This window comes from Podarcis tiliguerta, assembly GCF_965153285.1.
Source record: "Podarcis tiliguerta genome assembly, chromosome: 2".
NCBI classification, from domain to species: Eukaryota; Metazoa; Chordata; class Lepidosauria; order Squamata; family Lacertidae; genus Podarcis; species Podarcis tiliguerta.
In genome coordinates, this window is record NC_139535.1 from 17,674,448 (window position 1) to 17,701,853 (window position 27,406).

General features: G+C 46.4%; 1 protein-coding gene across 4 annotated transcripts in view; it reads left to right on the forward strand.

Annotated features, from left to right (window-relative positions):
- The first annotated feature begins 844 nt into the window (after nt 1–844).
- Nucleotides 845–27,406, forward strand: part of LOC310670490 (E3 ubiquitin-protein ligase TRIM7-like) — a 329,122-nt gene continuing 302,560 nt past the window's right edge. For 2 of the 4 annotated variants that reach the window (XR_014507580.1, XR_014507581.1), the window contains exons 1-7: nt 845–2,000; nt 9,271–9,366; nt 10,916–11,146; nt 17,018–17,040; nt 17,486–17,601; nt 19,160–19,195; nt 21,929–22,642. Coding sequence is in view for 2 of the 4 variants with exons in the window: in XM_083425930.1 (XP_083282056.1) it covers nt 1,434–2,000; nt 9,271–9,366; nt 10,916–11,146; nt 17,018–17,040; nt 17,486–17,601; nt 19,160–19,195; nt 21,929–22,443 (1,584 nt within the window). In the remaining 2 variants the exon portion in view is untranslated. Of the gene's footprint in view, nt 2,001–9,270; nt 9,367–10,915; nt 11,147–17,017; nt 17,041–17,485; nt 17,602–19,159; nt 19,196–21,928; nt 22,959–27,406 lie in introns of those variants that run through there. The other 2 variants (XM_083425930.1, XM_083425931.1) reach the window with 2 other exon arrangements.

Sequence of the window (27,406 nt, forward strand, 5' to 3'; positions counted from 1 at the left end):
GAGGCATTCGTCTTGCGGGGCACCACTGTAGTGAGAGGACCTGTTGACGACTGTTAACGACTGCAATTGGTCTTACAGGAAAAAGAAGTTGCTGAATTGCAACTTATTACCAAACTTAAAACCATGGAGAGACCTGGTCTGACTAGAGACATTGGATTCTTATCTCATTATACATGATAATATCTGCCCTCCCTTCCCCACAGGTGGGCGGGGGTTTGCAGCACCAAGTGAGGCTCACCTGGGCCGGTGCCACCCACCTGTCTGAGCTGGCCTTTGACCCGCCCTCGGCGAGGGAGGACAATGGACGGCTGGGCGGGGGGTGGGCCTAAGGCCAAAGAAAGGAGGCTGACTCCTGGGCTCAAGCCTCTTTTGCTGCTCTTTCTTCTGGGATCAAGTTCAGGATCAGGAGTGTATCCAGGCGGCCGGACTGAGGTAGGTAACCAGCCTTCTTTACTTTTGCTTGCATTTGGGCGGCGGCGGAGGGGGGCCATCGCTCCCCACCGCCACCTGCCAGTCATCTAATCTCCCTTGCTGTATTATACTGTATTGTTTAATTAGTGTTTTTATGGAGCAGTCAAGTAATTTTGTTGTCCCCAAAGGGGGCAATGACAATAAAGATATTATTATTATTATTATTATTATTATTATTATTATAGATGATAAAGCTATTTTTAGCTATCTCACCCCTTGCTTTTTCCTGTAAGACCATTGCAGTCGTTAACAGTCGTCAGCAGGTTTACTACACCTATCAGCCGATCACCCATTCCCACCACCCTTCTGAGTAACACTCCTGCCCACCCTCTCACTATATATGAGGGTCTGGTGACTTCTCTTTCAGTGTATCTGAGGAAGTGTGCATGCACACGAAAGCTCATATCAATAACTAACTTAGTTGGTTTCTAAGGTGCTACTGGAAGGAATTTTTTAATTTTGTTTTTACTACGGCAGACCAATACAGCTACCTACCTGAGTTTCTACAGAATGCCTTTCCCACGTAGCTATTTAGAACCAGACTTCTGATGATGATGATTTATTAAATTTGCATACTGCCCTATACCCGCAGATCTCGGGGCTGTTTACAATATAAAAACAAAATATTTGCGATTAAAAACAAAACAACAACAACCCAATAACACTCCCTTATACATCTGAGACTATTGAGGACAGTGTCCAGATGCAAAGGAATGACTATTCTGGCACAGTGGAGCCTCCTCAGCTCTAATGTTAGAAATGAATCATTATCCCCAACCCTGCTGAGGCAAACGAAATGCCACCCGTCACGCGGGCACGGGAAGCTTCTCTTCTGTGTCTGCAGCCCAAACGAGGCCTTCTGCTGCTCCTTTTCTCTCCCCTCTTGAAACTCCAAACAGGCCTAAACAGTTCGCTTCCCGGTCCTGACTTGTTGCCAATTTAAGAAACCAGAAACTCCTGAGATGACCTCGGGCCACCAGCTGGTTTCTGGCTCGGGAAGGCCCGCCTTGTGTTTCGTGCCAAGCATTCGTTCCCTGTATGCAGTTAAAGGAGAAGAAGACGGTGGTGGAGGAGGAAGAGGCGACGGCACTCCAGCCGGCCAGGAAGGAGCCATGGCTGCCGTCTTCCTGCCGGGCAACCTTCAGGATGAAGCCACTTGCTCGGTCTGCCTGGAGTACTTCAAGGACCCCGTCTCCATCGAGTGCGGCCACAACTTCTGCCGCTCCTGCATCGCCAAGAGCTGGAAGAGCCTGGAGAGCGATTTCCCCTGCCCTCAGTGCAGGGAGGTTTTCAAGGAGAAGAGCTTCAGGCCCAACAGACAGTTGGCCAACATGTCGGAGATCATCAGCCAGTTCATCATGCATGGCGGCAAGGGCCTGGAAGAAGACGGGCTCTGCGAGAAGCACAAGGAGGCCCTCAAGCTCTACTGCAAGGACGACCAGAAGACCATCTGCGTGGTGTGCGACCGGTCTCGGGACCACAGGCCGCACACCGTGGTGCCCATAGAGGAGGCTGCCCAGGAATACAAGGTAAGAGATCTGATGCGCTGGTGTTCTGCGCAGGTGTGGTGGGAGTGGCCCCTAGCTGGATTGCTCACAGGCCTTTAGACAGACATTGTTTGCTGCTAAGAAGACAACCCTTAAAGCTGAGAGGAAAGTTCTCTCCAGAATTTGTAGAAGGGGAGTGGGGGAGAGCAGAGGGGAAGGAATGGCAGATCTCAGGGTTCGACTGCCTTTGGTTTTCGCTTTTCCAGGAGGCCTAGAACGAGAGCAAGAGCACTGGCGCCTGTCACTCTCTGAGCCCCCTCAGGATGTTGTCATCATCACATAAGAGCCCATCCACCTGTCAGATTTGGCCCACAAGGGGTCCAGGAGTTTATGATCAGGCCCTCCAGTCAGAAAATATCCCCCCCCCGCCCCCATTACCATATGGCTAGATAGGACCCAGGCTGTATTCTCTCTCTCTCCCCTGACACCTCTGGAAGGGCAGGATATAAATATTATTTAAACTGTAAAAGTTCCATATGGGACTTTGGTTAAAGGCACAGGATAGAAACTGGTCTCAAAAGCTGAAAGTTGCAGGTTTCAAGGATGTACACAGATAATTTGATTCTGTTTGCATTTACAAGCAAACCTAATTTGCACTTTCCAAAGCAGTATGCAACTAAAACACAGCAATCTTCCCAAATTTGCATGTCTCCAAATTTTGCAGCGCTGTTCTCCAGTCACGTAATGTGTGCAGATATGCACGTCCTAGAGCAAAGTGTGCATACAAGTGCATATATCAGTGAAAATACTATACAGGAATGCATCGTAGAAGAGAAATTGCTTTTCAGAAATGTGTATTTTATTCAAAAGTGCACACGAAGTTGTGTCGGTGGGGGGAAATTTGCACTGAAATACTGAGTTTTTACAAGGACGTGGTTTTCGTTTACAAAAATGCACAAACTGATGTGGAATTGTGGAGGGCAGGCCTTGAGAATAGAAAAAAAATTGAGAAGCTGAGAGAAAAATGGACAGGTGTGCCCATCTCTAGTCTGGATGTGGCTTCTTAGAATAGCCAAGCATAGCAGTGCCTGCCTAGATATCTCTGCTCCCTAGTTAGCCCCATTGAGCTCAATGGGACTGACTCCCAGGTAAGGGTGCATAGAATGCAGCTTGAATTTCCCATTAGAGGGCAGGCGTAAGTTGCACCTGTGCTGCCTGTCCTTGTCAGGCAGGAAAAGGTTAAGCAAGTAACCAAATTCCCGATCTATTTCTGGGAGGGAGAGTTCCCAAAGTGGGAATAAGGTCACAGGCTGACACTGTTTCTCTGGAGGGCAGGAGCCCAGCTTGCTCTTCGGCTGTGCAGTGCCAATAGCAACTTAAAATAGAATTTACAGCTGATGAAGGAGGGATGGCTGTAGGCTTAGAAGGGCTGGTCCATTGGCCCTGGAAGATTTTGGGGCAAGTTGTTCTGTGCTCGAGCTACGGGTCCTCCACCAACTTCCCTTTACACAAGTGGTCTTTGCACTGAGGACCACATAACACCGGTCCTGAGAGATCTGCATTGGCTCCCAGTACGTTTCGGAGCACAATTCAAAGTGTTGGTGCTGACCTTTAAAGCCCTAAATGGCCTCGGTCCAGTATAGCTGAAGGAGCGTCTCCACCCCCATCGTTCAGCCCAGACACTGAGGTCCAGCGCTGAGGGCCTTCTGGCGGTTCCCTCATTGCGAAAAGTGAGATTACAAGGAACCAGACAGAGGGCCTTCTCGGTGGTGGCGCCCGCCCTGTGGAACACCCTCCCTTCAGATGTGAAGGAAATAAGCAGCTATTCTATCTTCAAAAGACATCTGAAGGTGGCCCTGTTCAGGGAAGTTTTTAATATTTAATGCTGTATTGTTTTTAACACTTGATTGGGAGCCACCCAGAGTGGCTGGGAAGACTCAGCCAGATGGGCGGGGTATAAATAACAAATTATTATTATTATAATAATTATATTATTTGTGGGAATCTGCAGCTGGGTCTCCTTTTTTATTTTTATTTTTAATACAGCTGCCGTGAAGGGCTCCCAATTTACATAGGTACCCAAGGCTGTTGGAAAGCAGTTTCAGCAAAGGGCAGTGATTCAAATCGGGGCTATGGTCTGACTGCACATTACATAGCAATCTTATTGAAGCTACGTTGTTCTGTCATGGGAAGTTACAGGGGAACCCCAGGGTTAATGCGATCTGGTGCTTAGAGCAGGGATGGCCTACAACTCCCATCAGCCCCAGACAGCATGGCCAGTGGTCATGGAAGATGGGAGTTGTAGTCCAATGACACCAGGTTCCCCATCCTTAGGTTAAAGCCAGGTGTTGTGATAGGGCTGGTGAGTTGTGGGTTCGAATCTCCGCTCAGCCACGGGGTTTATTGGGTGACCTTGGGACAGTCCCCATTCAGTCTTACCTACCTTACATGGTTGTTGTGAGTTTAAAGCAAACATGAGATGAACCCTGGTGGGTCATTCTGTTCTGCATTCTGTTCGACCAGAATTTTCCCTCTGCCTATGGGAAGCCCACATGCAGGAACTGGGAGCAGCAGCACTCCGTCTGTTGTTGCCAAATTACTCTTGCAACCTGAAGGGTGTGTATGTGTTTTTGTGTCAAACCACATGCCAATATGAGCTTTTTGGAAGAAAGTGAGACCTAAATGAAACAAACTAAAGCTATGTTTGAAAGCTTTGTTTGAAGGAAGCTTGGACGTAAATGTAATAAACAAAGAATAGATCAGTGATTTGTTTTTTTTGAATTGAATTTATTTCCTATCTTTCCTCACCAAGGGTGGCAAGCAGATACACATTAAAAAAACACCAAACCCCTTATTGACAGCTGCACGAATTATGATAGCTAGGAAGTGGAAGGGGCAAGCAGAAAATAAAATGGAAGAATTGTATAAAGAGGTGTGGGATATAGCCATTAACGATACATTAGCATGTGCCATTAAGGTGAGCTGGGGAATATGCAGGAGAAACGAGTTTGAGGAGATATGGAAAGGGTTTGTAGAATTTGTACTGTTAAAACGGAAAGGGGTCAAACCATCATAAGAGGTGTTGAAATTTTGGGAGGTTGGATAGTTACAATGGAATGGTCTCGGGGGTGGGGTGCACATTTTTATTCCTATTTATGTATGATTATTACTTTGTCAAAATAAAATTTTAAAAAAAGAAAAAATAAGACAGAAAGAAAACAAAGGAAAACATTCCGAAACAGATTAAAACATTCCAAAAATAATTTAAATTAAAAAAAACCCAACAAGCAGTCACAGTAAAAAAACTTTCTTCTGTCCAATAACCTTGGGGTTGCCAGCAACAGTATTATTGAGCCATCAGATGCCTGGGAAAACAGGAGACAGGTGCAGCTCACTAGGGGAGGGCATTTCACAGCCACCACTGAAAAACTGTGCGGAAGCAGGAATAACACAGCCAGTCCCAACGCCACTGTGCCATTGCTCTGATCATTTTTGGAGTCCCCTGGAGTCTCCTGTAAAGAAGAAACAAACATTGGGCGATCAAGTCACCGATCTCCTGGGCAATGTATATTTAGGCCTTCAGGTTAATTTAGCTAGAACGCTCCATGCATGAATCACTGGTTAGTTCCAGGTATCGCTTGCTAATAGGAATGTAGGGAGCTTGTCCACATGGGCCATCACTTAGCAGGGGCAATGCAAACATACCAAGGCTAAGCCTCCTGGCCCAGCTCTGAATGGGAGCCAAGCTGGGAGGTACTAAGGAACAGGGATCTGTCAGGACGTGCAGATGGCAGTGCAAATTGACATTTAGGGCTCCTCTAAATGACCTGTTTATTGAGGCTTACATAGAGGTTAGACTAGGTCTGATCTTTACTGAGTATTTGTTCTATTTGCAGGAAAGGTGGTACCAACGATGACAATTCATCTTGATTTGCTTGTGCAGGTGTACATGCACAGGTTCCCATTGTTTGTTCACCCCACAGTTTTCAATGCATTTCCCCATCACTTTCCTAACTGCAAAAAAGTCTGTTTGTTTTTTAAAGTAGGTTAGTGGCACAAGGCTGGCAGAGCACTTTAATCCCCTTTAACTGTGCAAACCTACATTTCCTCCCTGGTCCTGAATGGGGTAACTGTGCCCCTGAAGGACCAGATGCGCAGCCTGGGAGTCATTCTGGACTCACAGCTGTCCATGGAGGCACAGGTCAATTCTGTTTCCAGGGCAGCTGTCTACCAGCTCCACCTGGTACGCAGGCTGAGACCCCACCTGCCCACAGATTGTCTCGCCAGAGTGGTGCATGCTCTGGTTATCTCTCGCTTGGACTACTGCAATGTGCTCTATGTGGGGCTACCTTTGAAGGTGACCCGGAAACTACAACTAATCCAGAATGCGGCAGCTAGACTGGTGACTGGGAGCGGCCGCCGAGACCACATAACACCGGTCCTGAAAGGCCTACACTGGCTCCCAGCATGTTTCCGAGCACAATTCAAAATGTAGGTGCTGACCTTTAAAGCCCTAAACGGCCTCGGCCCAGTATAGCTGAAGGAGTGTCTCTACCCTCATCGTTCTACCCGGACACTGAGGTCCAGCGCCAAGGACCTTCTGGTAGTTCCCTCACTGCGAGAAGCCAAGTTACAGGGAACCAAGCAGAGGGCCTTCTCGGTAGTGGCGTCCGCCCTGTGGAACGCCCTCCCACCAGATTCAAAGAGAAAAACAACTACCAGACTTTCAGAAGACATCTGAAGGCAGCCCTGTTTAGGGAAGCTTTTAATGTTTAATATTTTGTTGGAAGCCGTCCAGAGTGGCTGGGGAAACCCAGCCAGATGGGCGGGGTATAAATAATAAATTATTATTTTTTATTATTATTCCTGCAAAATGCAGTCAGTCTGGAGGCAACCTTAACAACAACAACAATAAAAAAACACCTTTAATTTGTATCCCGCCCTCTCCGGCTGAAACATGGCTGCATATTAGTCATCATCTCTCCATGCCTGAGCACATTGAGAAGATGACCCTCCTTTTAATACTCCTTGATGCCTATTGTAGGTCAGCACATTAAAGTGGTAAGCAGGACTTCATCCAAGCCAGGGATCACTAGGTTTGAACCTCATAACCTGTGTTCGGTATCCATCAGCATTAAGCATGTGAAATAACACAGAGCCAACTGTGGACTGCATCTCCCTTGTCAATCATCATTGTGACAGTGGCCTACGTGAGAATTGTTTCCCCTTCCTCCAAGTCTGAGACTGCAGCTCTGAGCCAGATCTGAGCCTAGAAGCATCTAATTTTAGAAATTAAACATTGGAGGTGTAATAAATCCTTGTCATGTGGTGCTGCCAGGTGGAATAGCAAGGCAAAAGCATCGCCTTTCTCTGCTTTCAGCTTCTGAGTGGAGGCAGGATTGCTGGCTTGAAACACCTGGCAACCCTAATGGGCACTGCCACTTGCAACTCCACACACACACACACACACACACACACACACACACTGCCGGATTTACATATAAGCTAAACAAGCTATAGCTTAGGGCCCCACTCTCTTGGGGCTCCCCCAAAAAATGTAAAGATAAAAAACAAATAAAATAAAACCTACATACAGCAACAGGGTATTGCGTTGTTTAGGCTCCTGTGATGTAAGTCATGGGCCCCGCCTGCTAACTTGCTCCCTAAAATATCACTGGTTCGCTCATTTCTATATATAGGGTGCCTACATTCTGCACGGACTGGTTGCATGGCAACATGGGCAAATGGCTTTAGATATTTATTAGGTCCATAAATTACCATATAGCATATATTCAACACAAAAAACAGCAACAATTTGTTGTTGGCAAAGGACAGCTGGGCATATAAAGGGCCCCATTACCTTCAGTAGCTTAGGGCCTCATCAAACCTAAATCTGGCCCTGCGTGCACATGCACGCGCACACACACTTGTTGTTGTTGTTGTCGTTTAGTCGTGTCCGACTCTTCGTGACCCCATGGACCAGAGCATGCCAGGCACTCCTGTCTTCCACTGCCTCCCGCAATTTGGTCAAACTCATGCTGGTAGCTTTGAGAACACTGTCCAACCATCTCGTCCTCTGTCGTCCCCTTCTCCTTGTGCCCTCCATCTTTCCCAGCATCAGGGTCTTTTCCAGGGAATCTTCTCTTCTCATGAGGTGGCCGAAGTATTGGAGCACACACACACACCTACTCAAATCCCTGCAAAAATACAAGTTGCTGTCAGGAATGATGTGGTCCTGGGGGAGGGTTCCAATGAATTCTGCATAACCTGGCGTTCCTCTTGCCAATAGGATTTCCCACTTTTATCAGACTGGAGAGATCCTGATTCAATTCCTCACTCACCATGGGGCCGACCTACTCTATTTCACAGGGCTGTTTTATAAGGATAAGGTGGGTGTAATTATTGCAGAGCAGCTTGAGCCCCCTGGAAGAAAGCTGGGATAAAAATGCAGTAAATAAACAGAATGACGTAGTTGCTTGAGAAGCAGCAATGCCGGAGGTTAAGCCTTTCTGCATCACTGTCCCACCAAGATTTCTGTGCCTGGATTCCCACTCCTTCTCATTAGTAGCATTGGACCCTGCCTTAAACTGAGACAGACCATTGGTCCATCTAGGTTGGTGCTATGTATTGAAGTTCTCACCCTGGCCAAAAGGAGTATCATGTATGTAGTTTTCACTCAGGTCCACGTCAGTTACTTTAGGCGGGAAACCCTGGGTTGTTGTTGCTACAATGTTGACAGTCGGCTGCCTATAAAAGCAGGCCAGCTGAGCTCTTTGCTGTTCAGTTCTGTTCCAGCTTACAAATAAAGAGCTGCTTTGAAGAATCTCTGTGTCTGATATGTTCACCCACAACATAACAGTTGGTACTGTTTTTATGGCCAGAGTCTTTTTCAGAGAGTGGGTCCTTCCCACCCCTACCAGCTGGATGTTAAACTTGTAATATTTTGCATGCCGTTTTTATACAGATGGTGAACTGCAGCCTGATGCAGCAAAAAATATGTGATGGAACCAACTGACTAATAATAATAATAATAATTTGTTATTTATAGCCTGCCCATCTGGCTGAGTTTCCCCATCCACTTTGGGCGGCTTCCAATCAAGTGTTAAAAACAATACAGCATTAAATATTAAATAAAACTTCCCTAAACAGGGCTGCCTTTTGCTTTATCTCTCAGTTATCAGTATAGATCTGTTTGGTGGCTCCAGGTATGGATTGGACTTTCTCCTGCAGAACAGATCCCAAAGTACACGAAAAATGCAGGAACTTTTTTTATAAAAAAAACCCCAACAATTTTATGTTTTTTGGATCTTAGGAACAAATTCAGGCCCGTCTGGATTTCTTGAAGAAAGAGAGACAGGAGCTTCTGGAATTCAAAACACAGGACGACAAGAAAAGCCAAGACCTTTTGGTGGGTATCAGTTGTTACTTACAAGCTGGCAAATGGGTACAGCATTGACTCAAATGAGGGGGTATAATATAACAGAGCTGAAAAGGGTTGAGGAGGGGGGCTACTCTTTTGCCTTTCATAGCAGCTTAATATTGTGATGGAAGTGTGTAGCTGGTAAAGCAGAGATAAGCATTATCATGCACTTCACATATCTGCCCATCTAGCTGCTCTTGAAGGCGCAGAGCATAACAAGAATTTGAATTTGAAATCCGGCAGTCAAGCATTGCTACACAGAGAACAGATATCTTTGGCTACATCTTCACTCAGAAGAGAGAATATAAATGTGCTTTAACATTGCTTCTGGGTTGTTTTTGTTAGTCGTTTAGTCGTGTCCGACTCTTCGTGACCCCATGGACCAGAGCACGACAGGCACTCCTGTCTTCCACTGCCTCCCGCAGTTTGGTCAGACTCATGCTGGTAGCTTCGAGAACACTGTCCAACCATCTCGTCCTCTGTCGTCCCCTTCTCCTTGTGCCCTCCATCTTTCCCAACATCAGGGTCTTCTCCAGGGAGTCTTCTCTTCTCATGAGGTGGCCAAAGTATCGGAGCCACAGCTTCACGATCTGTCCTCCCAGTGAGCACTCAGGGCTGATTTCCTTCAGAATGGAGAGGCTGGATCTTCTTGCAGTCCATGGGACTCTCAAGAGTCTCCTCCAGCATCAATTCTTTGGCGATCAGCCTTCTTTATGATCCAGCTCTCACTTGGGTTACATGACAGTAGAATGCAAGGGGTATCTGGATGAGTTCCACAGCAACAGGTTCACAGCCAAAGACCTCTGTTCTGTGTGCCAATTGACTTCATGGGCAGGCACCTTGGTTACGTGGCTGGTTAAAGCAGTTTCAACTCATAACAGACTCAGAGCACAAATTTACAGTGCAGATGACAAACTAGGTGAAAGGTTAGGAGTGTCCCTTGTTATTTTTGCAAATTACAACTCTGTTCCTTATCCTCTGCTGCCATCTATTGTTTGTACTTATTTATCATTACTCTCCATCTACAGCCTTTGTGGAAACGAAAAGATGCTTCCTGGGTCTTTTTGGGGGCAGGATTCAAATCACATACTGGCAAATTCAGGTCACACGATTAAAGTGGATTTGGAGCTTGTAAGCAACTAGCCTACATCCCAAAATGCTTTTTGCAATAAGGAAAGTGATGGCAACATGTATTGGAAAGTGTAAGTCTGGCTGTCATCCCAAAACACGACGGTAGGTGTCCTCACTTGTAATTTAAGGAGAGGCTCTTTTTAAAGGCAGAGTAACGGTAAGGTTACAGCTTTTAGGGGGTCAGTCTGGATGACACCCAGGGGTCCCTTACAAACCTGTGATCTTGTGTAGATGAGGTTAGAATCTATAAGAGGCAAGCGGCCAAACCAAAATCCCCAAAACCACCGTTCTGAAGGGCCCTTTTATTGACACCATTCTGACGTTAGCTGGCCAAAGTTGTGTTTTGAGACTGTTTGGTGGTGTTAGGCCTTCTGCTAACTGGCAATCTTGGTTTTGTTTCTTTAAGAAAACCATAGAGACTGAGAGACAGAAGGTCCTCTCTGAATTTGAAGGGATGCGCCAGTTTCTGCATGAACAAGAGCAGCTTCTTCTGGGTCAGCTGGACAAGATGGAGAAGGGCATCACCAAGAGGCAGAACGAGAACATCACTGAACTCTCCAAGGAGATTTCTCTCCTCAACAAACTCATTGCTGACCTGGAAGACAAAATCCAAGAGCCAGTGCTTGATTTCCTCAAGGTAAAACTTTCCCAAAAAAATTACGCATGCATCCTTTGTGCAAAGCCAAGCCTATTATCACCAGCGTCACCTATAAATAATCTGACACACTGCACCACGGTAGATGTCTGGATGTGTGCACACTTGCAGAACTTGCATGACCTGTTGTACTTTCTTGATCAAGTACTTAGAAACCTCGCCTCAGGAAGGTGCTTTCCTCAAGGAAAGTAAAAGCCATGTTATCTCTGCCTTGGCAGTGCTGGATTTGACCAGAATATTGACATTTAGGGTGGTCTCCTAGGCCACATTCATGCCATACTTTAAGGCACCATGATACCACTCCAAACAGTCGTATAAAGGTGAAGGACCCCTGAGAGTAAAGTCCAGTCGCAGACGACTCTGGGGTTGCGGCGCTCATCTCGCTTTACTGGCCGAGGGAGCCGACGTTTGTCCGCAGACAGTTTTTCCGGGTCATGTGGCCAGCATGACTAAGCCGCTTCTGGCGAACCCAGAGCAGCACATGGAAACACCATTTACCTTCTCGCCGCAGCGGTACCTATTTATCTACTTCCACTGGTGTGCTTTCGCACTGCTAGGTGGGCAGGAGCTGGGACCGAACAACGGGAGCTCACCCTGTCACGGGGATTCGAACCGCCGACCTTCCAATCAGCAAGCCCAAGGCACTGTGGTTTACACCACAGTGCCACCCATGTCTCAAACAGTCATAGCTTTCCCCAAAGAATTCTGGGAGCTATAGTCTGTTAAGGGTGTTGAGAGACTCCTATTCACCTCACAGACTACAGTTCCCAAGGTTTCTTGGGAAGAAGGATTGATTGTTAAGCCACTCTGGAGATTGTAGGTCATGGAGGCGAGGATCTCCTAACAACTCTTCATTAAGGGTGCTGAGAGTTGCAGGTGAAGCTTTTTACAGCACAAACTGAAGCATTATGACTTGCTAACATCTGCGGATCGAGCAGCTGTCAAAAGCAGAGGAGCCAGGGAGTTAGGAAGAATGTCGGTCGCCCTGACATCTGCAACAACTTGAATTAAAACAAGACTGAGTTTCTTTCAATTCAGAAACAATATTTTCTGATTTCTGTATTGTTGGGGGGAGGGGAGAAAAATACTCCCCCTCACCCCCGTCACTTTAAAATTGTTTTGCATAAAAGCTGTGTTCTGTGGTGTTGATTTTTAAGCCTTGATTTTTCTGTTTGCCACCGTTCTCAAGTTGCACCTAATGTTCCCATGCCAAGCAGTTTCTTTGACCTATTTAAAGGCTGCAGCGTTCCTCGCTGAGGATGGCTGTAGCCCAGAAATCTGGGCTGTGGTCTCTTTCTATACATAGCATACTGTACTAAGGACATCATCACGATCATGAGAAAGACCACTACACACACACACACACACACACACACTTTTATTAACTTTCAACATTTTAAACATATACAGTCAAAAAGCATTTTTGTCTTTTCTCTAATTTTTGCCAGCATCACACACCTTTTCCAATAGAGTTGCTGTTTATAGAATCATAGAATCATAGAGTTGGAAGAGACCACAAGGGCCATCGAGTCCAACCCCCTGCCAAGCAGGAAACACCATCAGACCACTCCTGACATATGGTTGTCAAGCCTCTGCTTAAAGACCTCCAAAGAAGGAGACTCCACCACACTCCTTGGCAGCAAATTCCACTGTCAAACAGCTCTTACTGTCAGGAAGTTCTTCCTAATGTTTAGGTGGAATCTTCTTTCTTGTAATTTCTCTCCTGCTGCTGCACCCTGTCTTCAACCTATGAAATCCGAACCACGTCCATGTTACATTTTAACCACCACTCCACAAATGGTGGGCAATTCTGGTATGAGCATTGGTGGCAGTGTGGTGGCTGTGGACTAAACACTTGAACACCCTTTCCGAGGGCTTCCAGCCCTTCTCCAGACAGCTGCCGCTATACACAGAAGTCAGCTGTCAGGAACTGCAGCAGAAGAACCCTTTTAAAAAGCATTTGTGACTCCTGCATCTATATGGCAGTAGATGCAGCAGGATGGATTGGCAACTAGAAAACCAGAATGTCCTACACCAAGGCGATCCTTCCATCAGGACAAGCGCTTAGGTTTGCCAGATGGAATGTCCCTTGCCCATCCACAGGCCCAAAGGAGGTGCCTGCTGAAGTATAGGTAGGTTCCCACGAGGCAAGACACCGCGATAACAGCAAGAACCTTTGTTGAACTAACAGAACTGGACAACAGGGGCAAAGCAACTTCTTATATACATTTCTGAAGGCCTGGGCCACTCCCACTCCCAACGTGATTGGCTATCTAAACTTCCAAGCTGCGAATCATGACTCAGAGTTTGAGGGCCAATGGCATAAGCCCAAATACTGAATACGTACTGTGATTGGATATCATGTATCGAATCAGAAGACAGGGGCTCAGAATCCTTAGTCCAGACCAGGCACCCCCAACCTGTGGCCTTCCATATGTTTTGGCCTACAACTCCCATGATCCCTAGCTAACAGGACCAGTGGTCAGGGATGATGGGAATTGTAGTCCAAAGCATCTGGAGGGCTGGGGATGCCTGGTCCGGACTCAAGCTCAGGCAAACACAGACCATGGAATACATAACACCTGTGCAAGTGGTTTGATGCAGGGGTACCAAAGAAGGATGTCAGAAATGCCAGAGGGATGCCCCTCTCTGACGCTGGGATCCAGTGCTGCGAGCAGGCTGCAGCTCCACCCCACAGCTCACCCCACACACCCTGGTTGGCGATTGCAGAAGTTACGCTGCTGGGGCAAACACAGAAACAGCAAGTGTCTGTCATGCCTCTCGACTCCTGGGCAAACATTTTATGCATTACTTGCACAGAAAACTGTTGCCCATGAAGGGGGAGCAGGAAATATCTTAAACATGTAGCAGAGTTTACAAAAAAAACAGACCAGAGGCAATTGTACTTCATCCAGCAGAGCTTTACTTTCTACTGAAGGCAAATGAGCATAATGGTCACAAATCCAGTGTAATCAGGATTCGCACAGTCCATAAAAATCCAGTTGCAGCAAAAAACAATAAAACTTACACTTACAAGAACTTATAATAAGACTCAACCTTAACACTAAGCATACAGAAACAGAACATGAGAACAAAGAGACAGAAAAACAGAAAGTGAGTGAGACCATGACAGAAACATAACAGAAGCAGTTTACCAGCTGTACACAGCTTCCCGGAAGAAATGTAACCCAAACAAAAAAAAAAAAACCTCCTTCCTGTTCCATTCACATAGAAATAAACCTTCTATAACACAGAGAATAAACCTTCTAGGACCCTCTTGAACTAATCAGAATAGGAAAAATCTCTACATATCAGATCAATACTTTCTGTACAAAGAAATGCAAACTGACAAAAAGGCCATACGTCAGTTTGGCCAGAGTCTCCCATCGGTCCACAGGGGGCAGGCATCAAACTCTGTCTCCTCTTCCTAGGCCAATAGCCAAGCGTGCCAAGTCAACAGAGATAAGCGTGGCATCAAAGCAGGCCAATTAGCATATACCAAAACAAACGGATAAACATAGTGAGCTCATTCTTGCATCAAATACTAATTAGTCTCTGGGTTATCTTGACTACCAAGATGGCCTTTACAGGCCTTAAGGAACAAATATTCACCGTTTGGTTCTACACAATCCTCCTCTCTTCCCCCTGCATGCTGTTCCAGGGTGTCAAGGACTGGCTGGATGCTGAGGAGTGGTGGGGGGCAGCAGCTGGGGGGCCCTCATGGGAACCCCCAGGGGAAGAAGGCTCAGAGCCCGGGGATTGGTGGTGGGACGACGATGAGTGGCCAGAGGGAGCAGACCGGGAGGAGGAGGAGGAGGAGGAGGTGTCGGAAGCTAAAGAGGTAACATGGTTTAGTGAGCAGGGATATTCCGACAATTGAAGAAAGGCAACAGAAAGTATTGGAACATGCGGAAATAGCAAGGCTAACTGGAAGAATCCAACAGCAGGACGATGCGAAATTCCAAAAAGAATGGTCCAAATTTATGGTATCCTTAGAGAAATCTGTACAGTGGTACCTCGGGTTACATACGCTTCAGGTTACAGACTCCACTAACCCAGAAATAGTACCTCGGGTTAAGAACTTTGCTTCAGGATGAGAACAGAAATCGTGCTCTGGCGGCGCAGCAGCAGCAGCAGGAGGCCCCATTAGCTAAAGTGGTGCTTCAGGTTAAATACAGTTTCAGGTTAAGAATGGACCTCCAGAACGAATTAAGTACTTAATCCAAGGTACCACTGTACATAAATAAAGACACTCACAGGACTGAAATAAAACTCATCACATTTATTGTGAACATTTGGTTAGACCACAAGACACAATGCTGTAATATAATAAGGAATGTATGTCTAAAGTAGAATACAAAAATTTATTAAGGAATTATAGACATTTATAGAATGCATATATAGCAATCACGCTTAAGTAAGAGCAATGTAGAGAAGCCAGAAGAGGGGTGGAGGGAAGTTAATTTGGATAAGATATAGACTTAAAGGAGAATAATATTGTTAAGATGTATTGTGTTTAAGATACAGTGGTGCATCGCAAGATGAAAAGAATCCGTTCCGTGAGTCTCTTCGTCTTGCGGTTTTTTCGTCTTGCGAAGCAACCCCATTAGCGGATTAGCGGATTAGTGCTATTAGCGGTTTAGCGGCTATTAGCGGCTATTAAAGGTTTAAGGGATTAGCGGATTAGCTGCTAAAAGGCTATTAGCAGTTTAGTGCCTTAGAAAAAGGGGGTGGGGAGCGAAAATAAATTGCAGGAACTCGCAAGACATTTTCGTCTTGTGAAGCAAGCCCATAGGAAATTTGTTTTGCGAAGCACCTCCAAAACGGAAAACCCTTTCATCTAGCGGGTTTTCCGTCTTGCGAGGCATTCGTTTTGCGGGGCACCACTGTATTTGGAAAAAATTACTGGGGGGGAAACACCAGGGTTTAGTGAGCAAGAAGAGGCTGTGGCAGAGAGCAGCCTGGAGGCGGAGGCTGGAGTGGAAGGGGACCAAGAGGCTGCTGAGGGTGCCAAGGAGTCTCCCCCTCCTGCTGTGACCAGCTCCCCTCTCCCCTGGTCTCCCAGAGCCCAAAGAGGTATGAAGAGGGTGGAGCAAAGACAGACAAGGCGTCGGAGTCTCATGCTTAGAGAGCTGTGGGAAGGCAAGGACCTTCCATCCTCGCAACTGCCTCATTGGGGCAAGATCTACGGGGAAGAATTGCTCGGCTCACTAGGCCCAAGCTGCTGTTTCTTTGAAAAAGTTAAATTCACTGACACCTTGTGAGTTACTGCTGACCTGCTACCGATACCCGCCCTGACACCGCCACCCCCCCCCCGCTCAAGTTGATTGCTGGGTGGGGTGAGAAGATGGGGGAAGCCCTCTTGCGAGAGCAGAAATTGTGTGGGGTTCTGCTGACGCGACTGGTTAGGTGAATCCCACCCGTTGCTTCTGGAATTTTTGTGAATAAAAGGGGAAGCAATTGCAGGGGGTTGGACTAGATGGCCCTTTGGGTCCCTTCCAGCTCAACGGTTCTAATTCAATAATGGAATGGAATGAAATGTGTTAGACGACTGCTCTTTCCCCAACCCTCTTTCCCTCCCCTCTCTTGTTTCCAGTGTGGTGTAGTGGTTAAGAGCGGTAGTCTCGTAATCTGGGGAACCGGGTTCGATTCCCCGCTCCTCCACATGCAGCTGCTGGGTGACCTTGGGCCAGTCACCCTTCTTTGAAGTCTCTCAGCCTCACTCACCTCACAGAGTGTTTGTTGTGGGGGGAGGAAGGGAAAGGAGATTGTCAGCCGCTTTGAGACTCCTTCGGGTAGTGATAAAGCGGGATATCAAATCCAAACTCTTCTTCTTCTTCTTCTTTCTTCCAGGATGTGACAAGTGCCCTGATCAGGTATGGAGCTGCAATTTCACCCCCTCTTTGTTCTTTGTTCATGAACCAGCTGAAAGGTCAGTGTCAGCCATTCAGGGAAGCAGAGTCTCTGAGGCATATTCTGCAGGCTGCAGCCTAGATGACTCGGGTCATTACAAATCCCAGGCTCCTTATAACCACTTTGAGTGTGAATATGATCCCACCCTCGCAATCTCAGCTTTCCATCACCTACATAGGCAGCCAGACTGGCAGCTCTCAGACAGAAATAGGGAATGTGGGGAGGGCTAGGGAGAAGGAAGAGTTATTTTCGTGTTTATTTGTGTAGCAGCGAAGCCACCGGGGTGAAGTTCAACCCTTGAAGCCTCATATGTTAAAAAAACAACAAAAAACTGGGAGGCAAAGCTTTGCTCTTTTGTCTGTCGTAACTCTCAGTTCAGTAACTCTTCTAATTTTCGCAACCTGTCAGGAGCGATGACCTTAAATGTCAGAGGCCGGTTCCCGTTTCTTCTGACATGAAGGGCCACACCTGCAATTTCTCGCTGAAGACCGTGGTCCTCAAGGGAGTGCTGAAGAAATTCAAAGGTAAAGAGAAGCACCACCTCTCCATTCAAATCCATTCTCGGTATTTTAGCATCTGAAAGCGGAAGTGTTGGCTTGTGGCATGCCATGGCCCAGCACGGAGCAGTCTCTTTCAGTCTCGATAGCAATTTGCATTATTGATTTACAGAAGACAGCCTGAAAGAACTGCTTTCTTAATTGACTAGCGCAGGGGTTGTCAGCCTGGTCCATACCGCCCACTAGTGGGCGTTTCGAGGTTCTGCGGCACAAGCTGAATCCTCCTTCCATTGAGCACTGGTGGGCGGTAAGGAAATTTTACCACCAAGAAAGATGCATTAGTGGGCGGTAGGTATAAAAAGGTTGACTACCCCTGGACTAACGGGATGCGTTGTTGCAGTGCAGCGATGGCCTCTGTGCTAGCTGGATTTTCCAAAAGGGTTTAGACAAATTCACCTGGTAGCCAGCAGTTTGTGGGGTGCCTGCTGTGTATTCTTCTTTTGCACCAGACAGGGGTGGGATTTGCTGCCTCTACCAGAGGCTATTAATCATGGTGGTCGTAAGGAGCAGCCTCCATATTCAGAGGGAGGGGGCAATAACAGGGGGGGGGAGCAGCTGCCTCCATGCCCTGCTTGCGGCCTTCCCAGAGGACTCTGGGTGGTCACTGCTGGAATCAGAATGCTGTACTACAGGGGTGGAGAACCTCTGGCCTCTGGTCTTAAATTGGGCTTCCTGGTCCCATCATTTGGCCAGTGAGGTCGTTTTGGCCTAGCCACGCCCACCTGCCCTACACCTGGCATCAGGTATGGGGCAGGTAAAGAGACAGCAGGGTTGGGGGCGGGGAGGTTGCAGGTAACGTGGTCAGCAGCACCTACGAAGTCCTGTGCATGTGATTTTGCAAGCCCCGGCAATCAGCTGATGCAGAGAGCTGTAACCAGCAGATCTGGAACATGGAACAAGTTGGTCTGTGCCAGCCTTCATCAAGCTGATGCCCTCCAGATAATTTGGACTACAACTCCCATCAGCCACTGGAAGGCGCCGGCTTGGGAAAGACTGGTATTTGTTTATGACACAGAGGTTACTAACAGTTTCCATTCTCTTGTATGGGTCTGTGTGTGTGTGTGTGTTTGCGTACAGTCATACCTCATGTTACGTTTACTTCAGGTTGCATCCTGCGGCGACCCGGAAGTACCGGAAAGGGTTACTTCCAGCTTTCGCTGCTCGCACATGCGCAGACGCGCAAAATGATGTCACGTGCATGCACAGAAGTGGTGAATCGCCGCCCGCGCACGCACAGACGCAGGTTGCGTTCTGCTCATGTTGCGAACAGGCCTCTGGAACGGATCCCGTTCGCAACCGGAGGTACCAGTGTATATGCATATCCAGGGAGCTGATTGTAATTGCAAGAGACGTTAAATCACACACACACACACACACACACACACTGCAAAAAAACCTGTGTACCCAATGAAAAATAGTGGGTACTGTATAGTATAATATGTACGTATATGGTGTTTGGACAGAATCTCTTTCTGCTGTTCCTAGTTAGCCCTGATTTTCATTAATGGGCTTCCTCTTCTTTCAGATCACCTGCGGGATGAATTGGGGAAAGGTGAGAAAGGTAAGTGCTGGTAATTAGCTAGATTTTCTGAAGAACCAGATCATACACCTGAATGTTCAAAGCAGACGTTGTGTGTGTTAATACGTATATCCAGAAATGAGTTTCAAGGGCTGTTTTTCAAGGCATGTAATAAAAACTCTGCCAGTCTCCTGTATTCTCTGTTTTCAGTAATGTCACTGAATACAGTCATAGCTCAAAAGCTCATGGTTGCTGCATTGGCTTTGGGCAGAAGTGTACAGTGGTGCCCCGCAAGACGAATGCCTCGCAAGACGGAAAACCCGCTAGACGAAAGGGTTTTCCGTTTTGGAGGTGCTTCGCAAAACGAATTTGCTATGGGCTTGCTTCGCAAGACGAAAATGTCTTGCGATTCCTGGGGTTTTCCCCCCCTCCCCCCCTTTTCCCCAAGCCCCTAAGCCGCTTAACAGCTGTTCGCTAAGCCGCTTAACAGCTGATCACTAAGCCGCTTAACAGCTGATCACTAAGCCGCTTAACAGCTGATCTAAGCCGCTTATCAGCTGATCTAAGCCGCTAATAGCCTTTTAGCAGCTAATCCGCTGATCACTAAGCCGCTTAACAGCTGATCTAAGCCGCTTATCAGCTGATCTAAGCCGCTAATAGCCTTTTAGCAGCTAATCCGCTAATCCCTTAAGCCTTTAATAGCCGCTAATAGCCGCTAAACCGCTAATAGCGCTAATAGCGCTAATCCGCTAATGGGCTTGCTTCGCAAGACGAAAAAAACCGCAAGACGAAGAGACTCGCGGAACGGATTCTTTTCGTCTTGCGAGGCACCACTGTATTGGGAAAGTGGTGGACACTCGAATCAGAAGCTGAATGGCCACCTGTCAGGGATTATGTAATATAGCGGTTGGTTTCCCAGCCTAATTAAGGGAGGAGCAAAGTGAGAATGCTTGAGCTGTATGAAGAACCTAGGACAGAAATGCCCACACCATACATTTAAAGCACATTCAACTCCTATTTAAATTGTGTGGCTTTACCCAAAGAATCATGGGAAGTGCAGTTTACACCCCCCCCCCCGAGCTATAATTCTCAGCGCTCTTAAGTTCTCTGAATTTTTAGGGAGGGAGAATCCTGTGGTTTAAACGTACGTTGAATGTGCATTCAATGTATGCTGTGATCCTAATTTACTTATCTCATGTCTCTGTGTTTCATCCCAGCACAACCTATTTAAAACATTATTATTTAAATTTGTCTACTGCCCTATACCCGCAGGTCTCAGGGCAGTTCACAAGATAAAATCACAAGATACAAGCACAAAATACATAGTTAAAATAAAAGCAAAAAAGACTCCCACACATTTAAAAAGGGCATTGGATGTCCAAATTGTGAAACCTGTCATAGGAATTCTAAGGTCTCAAATATAGAATAAATGTTGATAATTGCATAAGATAAACATACATAAATATATAGACCACATGTCTAAAATACAGTGGTGCCCCGCAAGACGAATGCCTCGCAAGACGGAAAACCCACTAGACGAAAGGGTTTTCCGTTTTTCAATGAGCTTCGCAGGACGAATTTCTCTATGGGCTTGCTTCGCAAGACGAAAATGTCTTGCGATTCTTGAGTTTTTTCCCCGCTCCCCACCCCCTTTTTCTAAGGCGCTAAGCTGCTAATAGCCTTTTAGCAGCTAATCCGCTAATCCCTTAAGCCTTTAATAGCCGCTAATAACCGCTAATAGCGCTAATAGCGCTAATCTGCTAATAGGGTTGCTTCGCAAGACGAAAAAAACCGCCAGACGAAGAGACTCGCGGAACGGATTAATTTCGTCTTGCGAGGCACCACTGTACAGAAATTCACAAAATTTACCCCTGCGTCCCCGCAGAAGAAAGCACTGCCTGTATCTTTCAACCTCCTTTGTATAATTAATGTTTGCCCAGATAATAATTGTTAAATAGTGGGTAGACATAGCAGACAACGCAGCGATTTCTCCAAAGCAGCTCTTTATTTGTAAGCTGGAACAGAATGTTTGAATATTTTTAAGGATTGTATGAAATGTATGTTTGTATGCTTGTATATTCGCAATATGTGTGTATTAATGCTGAATTATTTTAAAATTAAAAAAAGATTTTTTAAAAAAGGAACAGAACTGCATAGCAAACAGCTTAGCCGGCCTGCTTTTATAGGCAGCTGGCTGTCAACATTGTAGCAACAACAATCCAGGGTTTCCCACCTAAAGTAACTGATGTGGACCTGAGTGAAAACTATATACATGATACTCCTGGTGGCCAGAGTGAGAACTTCAATAAATAATAATAATAATAATAATAATAATAATAATAATAATAATAATAATTTATACCCCGCCCATCTGGCTGAGTTTCCCCAGCCACTCAGGGCGGCTCCCAATCGAGTGTTAAAAACAGTACAGCATTAAATATTAAAATACTAAAAACTTCCCTAAACAGGACTGCCTTCAGATGTCTTTTAAAAATAGGATAGCTGCTTATTTCCTTGACATCTGATGGGAGGGCGTTCCACAGGCCGGGTGCCACTACCGAGAGGGCCCTCTGCCTGGTTCCCTGTAACTTGGCTTCTCTCAGGGAGGGAACCGCCAGAAGGCCCTCGGAGCTGGACCTTAGTGTCCAGGCTGAACGATGGGGGTGGAGACGCTCCTTCAGGTATACTGGGCCGGGGCCAGTATATGCCCTTCCTGTTAATTTTCTCTGTTGTTCCCGCGGGGGGTTGACTTAACGCTCTTATCCTGCCTCCTAGAGGAGCTGCTCCTGGACCCAGAGACGGCCAACCACCTCCTCATCCTCTCGGCGGACCTCAAGGGCGTGAGGATGGGCTGCCGAAAGCAAGATCTACCTGACAACCCCAAGCGCTTCGACACCAACTCCCGCGTCCTGTCCACTGAGGGTTTCAAGTCGGGGAGGCATTACTGGGAGGTGGAGGTGGGGTCTGCCGACGGCTGGGCCTTTGGGGTGGCCAAGGAGTCGGTGCGCAGGAAAGGCTTGACCCAGTTTAGCCCTGAAGAGGGCATCTGGGCATTGCAGCAAACGGGAGGGCGGTACTGGGCAGTCACGGTCCCCAAGCGCACCCCAATTTTCATGCCCGAGAGGCTCCACAAAGTGAGGGTTTACTTGGACTACGAAGGGGAAGAGGTGTCCTTCTACAACGCTGACAACATGCAGCACATTTTCACCTTCAACGTCGCCTTTACGGAGAGGGTCTTCCCCCTATTCTCCGTTTGCTCCACTGTCACCTACATTAAACTTTGCTCCTGAGAGCAGCAGGGTGCTTCGTTCCAAGATGGTGGGCAGCTACATTATTTGCACGCAATGAAAACCATAGCCCGCTTGCTTTCGATGCCAAGGCGTCCGTCCCTGGGGGCCACCACCGAGCAGGGCCTCCTAGTCACATAACCTTGTGATGGCTGCAGGAAAAGTGCTTGGGGGTGAGAAATGCCTTCAGAGAGCCAGTGTAGTGTAGTGGTTAAGAGTGGTGGACTCGTAATCTGGTGAACTAGGTTCGCTTCCCTGCTCCTCCACATGCAGCTGCTGGGTGACCTTGGGCCAGTCACACTTCTCTGACGTCTCTCAGCCCAACTCACCTCACAGAGCGTTTGTTATGGGGGAGGAAGGGAAAGGAGGATGTGAGCCGCTTGGAGACTCCTTAGGGTAGTGATAAAGCGGGATATCAAATCCAAACTCTTCTTCTTCAGATGCGGCGGGTGGGGCAAGATGGCTGGGGGTGTGTGTGTCTCCTGCTTAAAACATTGGAAAGAGGCACTTACCAATATGTGTTGGATGTGTTGGTTTGCTCTAGGTTTCTCAAAGGCACATAGAGAACAGGCCTAGATGCGCCCACAACTGCACTATAAATTTTAGCGCGCTATGATACCACTTTAAATTGTCATGGCTTCCCCCCAAAGCATTCTGGGAGCTTTACTTCGTTAAGGGCACTTAAGGAGACCCTAATTCCCCTCACAGAGCGACAGTTTCCAGAGTGGTTTAACAACCCAGGGTTTCCCTCCTAAAGTAACTGACGTGGACCTGAGTGAAAACTATATACATGATACTCCTGGTGGCCAGGGTGAGAACTTCAATACATAACACAAACAACCCTTTTAATAAGCATTAATTAAGCAGTTGGCTCCTTACCTCTCTCGCCCTGACCTAGCCACTGTGATCCACGCGACGGTCACCTCCAGACTGGATTATTGTAACTCGCTCTACGTGGGGCTGCCCTTGAGACTGACCCAGAAACTCCAGAGGGTGCAGAATGCCGCAGCGAGACTCCTTACAGGGTCTTCACTGCGAGATCACATTCATCCGGTGCTATACCAGCTGCACTGGCTCCCGGTGGAGTACAGGATCAGGTTTAAGGTGCTGGTTTTAACCTTTAAAGCCCTATACGGCCTAGGACCCTCGTACCTACGGGACCGCCTCTCCTGGTATGCCCCACAGAGAAACCTACGCTTGTCAAATAAAAACATATTGAAGGTCCCAGGCCACAGAGAGGTTAGGCTGGCCTCAACTAGAGCCAGGGCTTTTTTAGCTGTGGCTCCAACCTGGTGTAACGCTCTGTCACAAGAGACTAGGGCCCTGCAAGACTTGACATCTTTCCGCAGGGCCTGCAAGACAGAGCTGTTCCACCAGGCCTTTGGTCAGGGTGCAGCCTGACTCCCTCCTTTGGCAATCTTTACAAAACTTTAGTTTATGGTTGCCATCAATTTTGAATTTGATCTTAATTAATTTTATAATGTTTTATAATGTTGCACTATTTTAGTGTTGTTAGCCGCCCTGAGCCCGGCTTCGGCTGGGGAGGGCGGGATATAAATAAAATTTATTATTATTATTATTATTATTATTATTATTATTATTAATTAATGCAGAATGAGTACTGTATTGGCGACAACGGGCAAAACAGCCTCCTGTTTCTCTCCTTGACATTACGTGGAAACATTAATGTTTTGGATTCAAATTTTACACTATGACTTTGTGTCAGGTTTTGCCATTTCTTTACTCTGCACTAGATCGGTTTGACTATCAACATACAGTCAAACCTCAGTTGTCGAACATAATCCGCTCCGGAAGACCGTTTGACTTCCGAAATGTTCGACAACTGAGACATGGCTTCCGACTGGTTGCAAGAGTTTCTTGACTCAAGCAAAAGCCGCGTTGGACATTCGGATTCCGAAAAACGTTCAAAAACTGGAGCATTTACATCCGGATTTTTGGCGTTCAGGAGCCAGAGGCATTTGGGAACCCAAATTTGACTGTGAGTCACTGCACAGACTTAAACTGACCCAAGTCATTCCTCCTTCACTGCGAGGGATGTGAAGGGTCCCTACCAGAGACTTATCAATGTCCTCACCAAACTAGAATGCCCAGAATTCTTTGTTGGAGGCAGACTATTGACCTAGCATAACCCTGAAAACCGTTTCTAGAGAATTGTCTCATCTGGGAAGAAGAGTCCCTTTTGAGTTACGGAGTCTCCTTTCAGCTCTTGAACGCTTTGCATCATACATACGTCACTTGGTTTTCTATACCTACTTTTTAAAATTCTGCAGCACGGAGTTTGACCGCATGATGACGAGCATTTTGAAACTTGCTGATTGTTGAAAGGCCTTTGCAAACAGTACCTGTGGATATGGCCCAATCCCTCCCTCTCTCTTTCTGTCTTTGCCTTCATACCATTCAAGCTCTCTGCCTAGGCTTAGCCATTGTTGGCAGCGTTCAATGGGTGCTTAAGTTGCTCCTTATCTAAATATGACCTTGGAATGTGCCTACTAATTCCATCCATTTGCAGGATGGAACTAATTTGTTTAGCTTGAGCAAGGGCAAGGAGACTTGAAAGACAGTTTGACTGACAGATTTGCTATGAGGTTGAGCTTATTTTGGGGGGAGCGGGGTTGTATGGCCCTGATGCAGCTGTGAACCTAGAATTGCTCTCCTGTGTACTTGCTTCTGTGCCTCTGTAATCCTCCTTGCTCAATTTGTACATTTGTAAATAAATTGGTTAGTACAGAGATACCATAAGTGTGTATTGATCTTTTCTCTGAAGCAAACGGGGGGGGGGGGGGCATCTTTTAAATAACTGACATCAATGCATTTGGTATCTTTACAGTCAGCCATTAGCCATTTCCCACCCATATGGTTCTGATATCATGCCTTCTTCCTCGGAAGAAGACAGATTGTTGCTCAAAGGCTGATATTCAATCTTGTACGCATCATGGGCATAGCAAGAATTTTTGTTAGGGGCAGGCAGGCTTTTTGTTAGCGGGGGGCAGAACCTCCGTTAGCAATATATTTTTATTGATTTTTGTCGATGGAGGGGGGGGGGAAGCTGCCCCTTCCCGCCCCTACTTGGCTGTGCATTATTGCTTTTTAATTTATTTAATTGATTTATTACCCTGACCTTCACCATAAGGTTTCAGAGCAGGTTGCAGCAATTTCAAAATGCAACATTAAAAACAGTTTAAAACAAATGAACAAACAAATGCTACCTTTCAGGCTAGGGAAAGCCCTATTAGGATGCGAGGACAGCATCTAATTAAAATATGGCCTACATTAGAAAGCATTGGGCATAAATTGGTCTGAGTGGAAATACACAGTGATTTGGTATGCTAAGTTCCTGTTAAGTTGTGGGCGAACATATCAGAGGACACAGCGATTCTTCAGACAGCTCTTGTTTATTCACAGGCCAAACAGAACTGAGCTGAAGGGTTAGACTACAAAGCAACAGTAACAACTTTCTGTAACTATCCAATCACTGAACATCACTTTCAATTCCTTATTTGCATATGTGGACCTGAGTGAAAACTATCTACAGTATCCCCCTGCTGGCTCAGGATGAGAACTTCAGTACATAACAGTTCCTTCATTGCTCCTTTTCATATCCAATTACTCCAGAGGCAGGAAGTTCCCCAAGTTGAGAAATCTCTCTGCCTTAGTTACGATACATGGGAACTAAGGCTGCGTGCACAACATAAAGAACATTTGCCCCACAAGAATCTTGGAAACTGAAATATGTTAAGGGTGATGGCAACTGAACATTGACGTTTGGAACAAGTTTATACAGAATATAGTGGGCTATTAATAATCATATATGTATTAGGATAATAATAGTACTTATATATCTATATAATAATGTATGGTAGTATAACTGATTATATTTAATGGAGCACATTATTTAGTTTTTCTTATTATATTTATATTTTTATTCTTTTCATTTGCACTTTCCTCTCTTTTTCTCATTTTTTTCTATAGCAGATTTTTTCTTACTAAATTATTATTATTATTAGGTGCTGAGAACTACGGTTTCCAGGAGTATTTGAGGGGGAAAATATGCTTTGAATGTGCTTTAAAGCTATATAGTGTACCATGTGAGATGGTGCACAGTCAGAGTCAAACCAAGGAGGGCGTTTGAAGATGATCTCAGTGCAGGGAAAACTATGGAGATAGGAAACCTCACCATGACTCTGGACCCAAGCCATGAAGGAGTTTAAAGGTAAGCACCAGCACTTGGATCTACCCTGGAGATGGACTGGGAACTAGATGAGAAAAGACGTTCCCAGCAGTGTTGGGATGCTGCCAGGGAGACAAAGGCCATCATGATTCCACGTCGCCTCCGGACAATCCATCGCTCTCCCGTAGACACGCAGTATCAGTCAGTTAGCGACACGAGGCCTCAGAAATAGCTTGCCACATTCCAGAGCTCGTGCACGCTCTATCAGCAGAGTTTGCACAACGAAAAGTGCACTCAGGAGAGCATATTTACAAGTTTATTCAGCGTTGGTCAGAACAAAGAAAAAAACATGACTGCCTGCTTTGATGTCTCAGGCACAGAGAGAGAAACGAAAGCAATAGACAAAAGAGAAACTTCCTGTGAGCAGGAAATACATAGGCTGTGATTCACAACAGCCTGTCCCCTTTTTAAGGTGGAACGGAAATATCCTAATAAAGGAAGCAATTTTGGGAAGTTGAGGCAGTCAAGGAAGCTGTGTTTTGCACAAACTGCCATTTCCAAACCTGTCTTCAAAAGCAGCCCCTGTTTAAAGCATGGCAGTAGTCTAACTCGGAGGTTACCAGAGCAGAGAATACTAAGGCCATGCTACCAATCAATAATATTCATAGTAAATTGATCCTTTGATTATATTTGATAGACTTGATTCATACGCATCAGCATGTAGCCAGAATGGAACTATCAGTATAGGAGGGAGGTGTTATAGAAATTCTAAGGTCT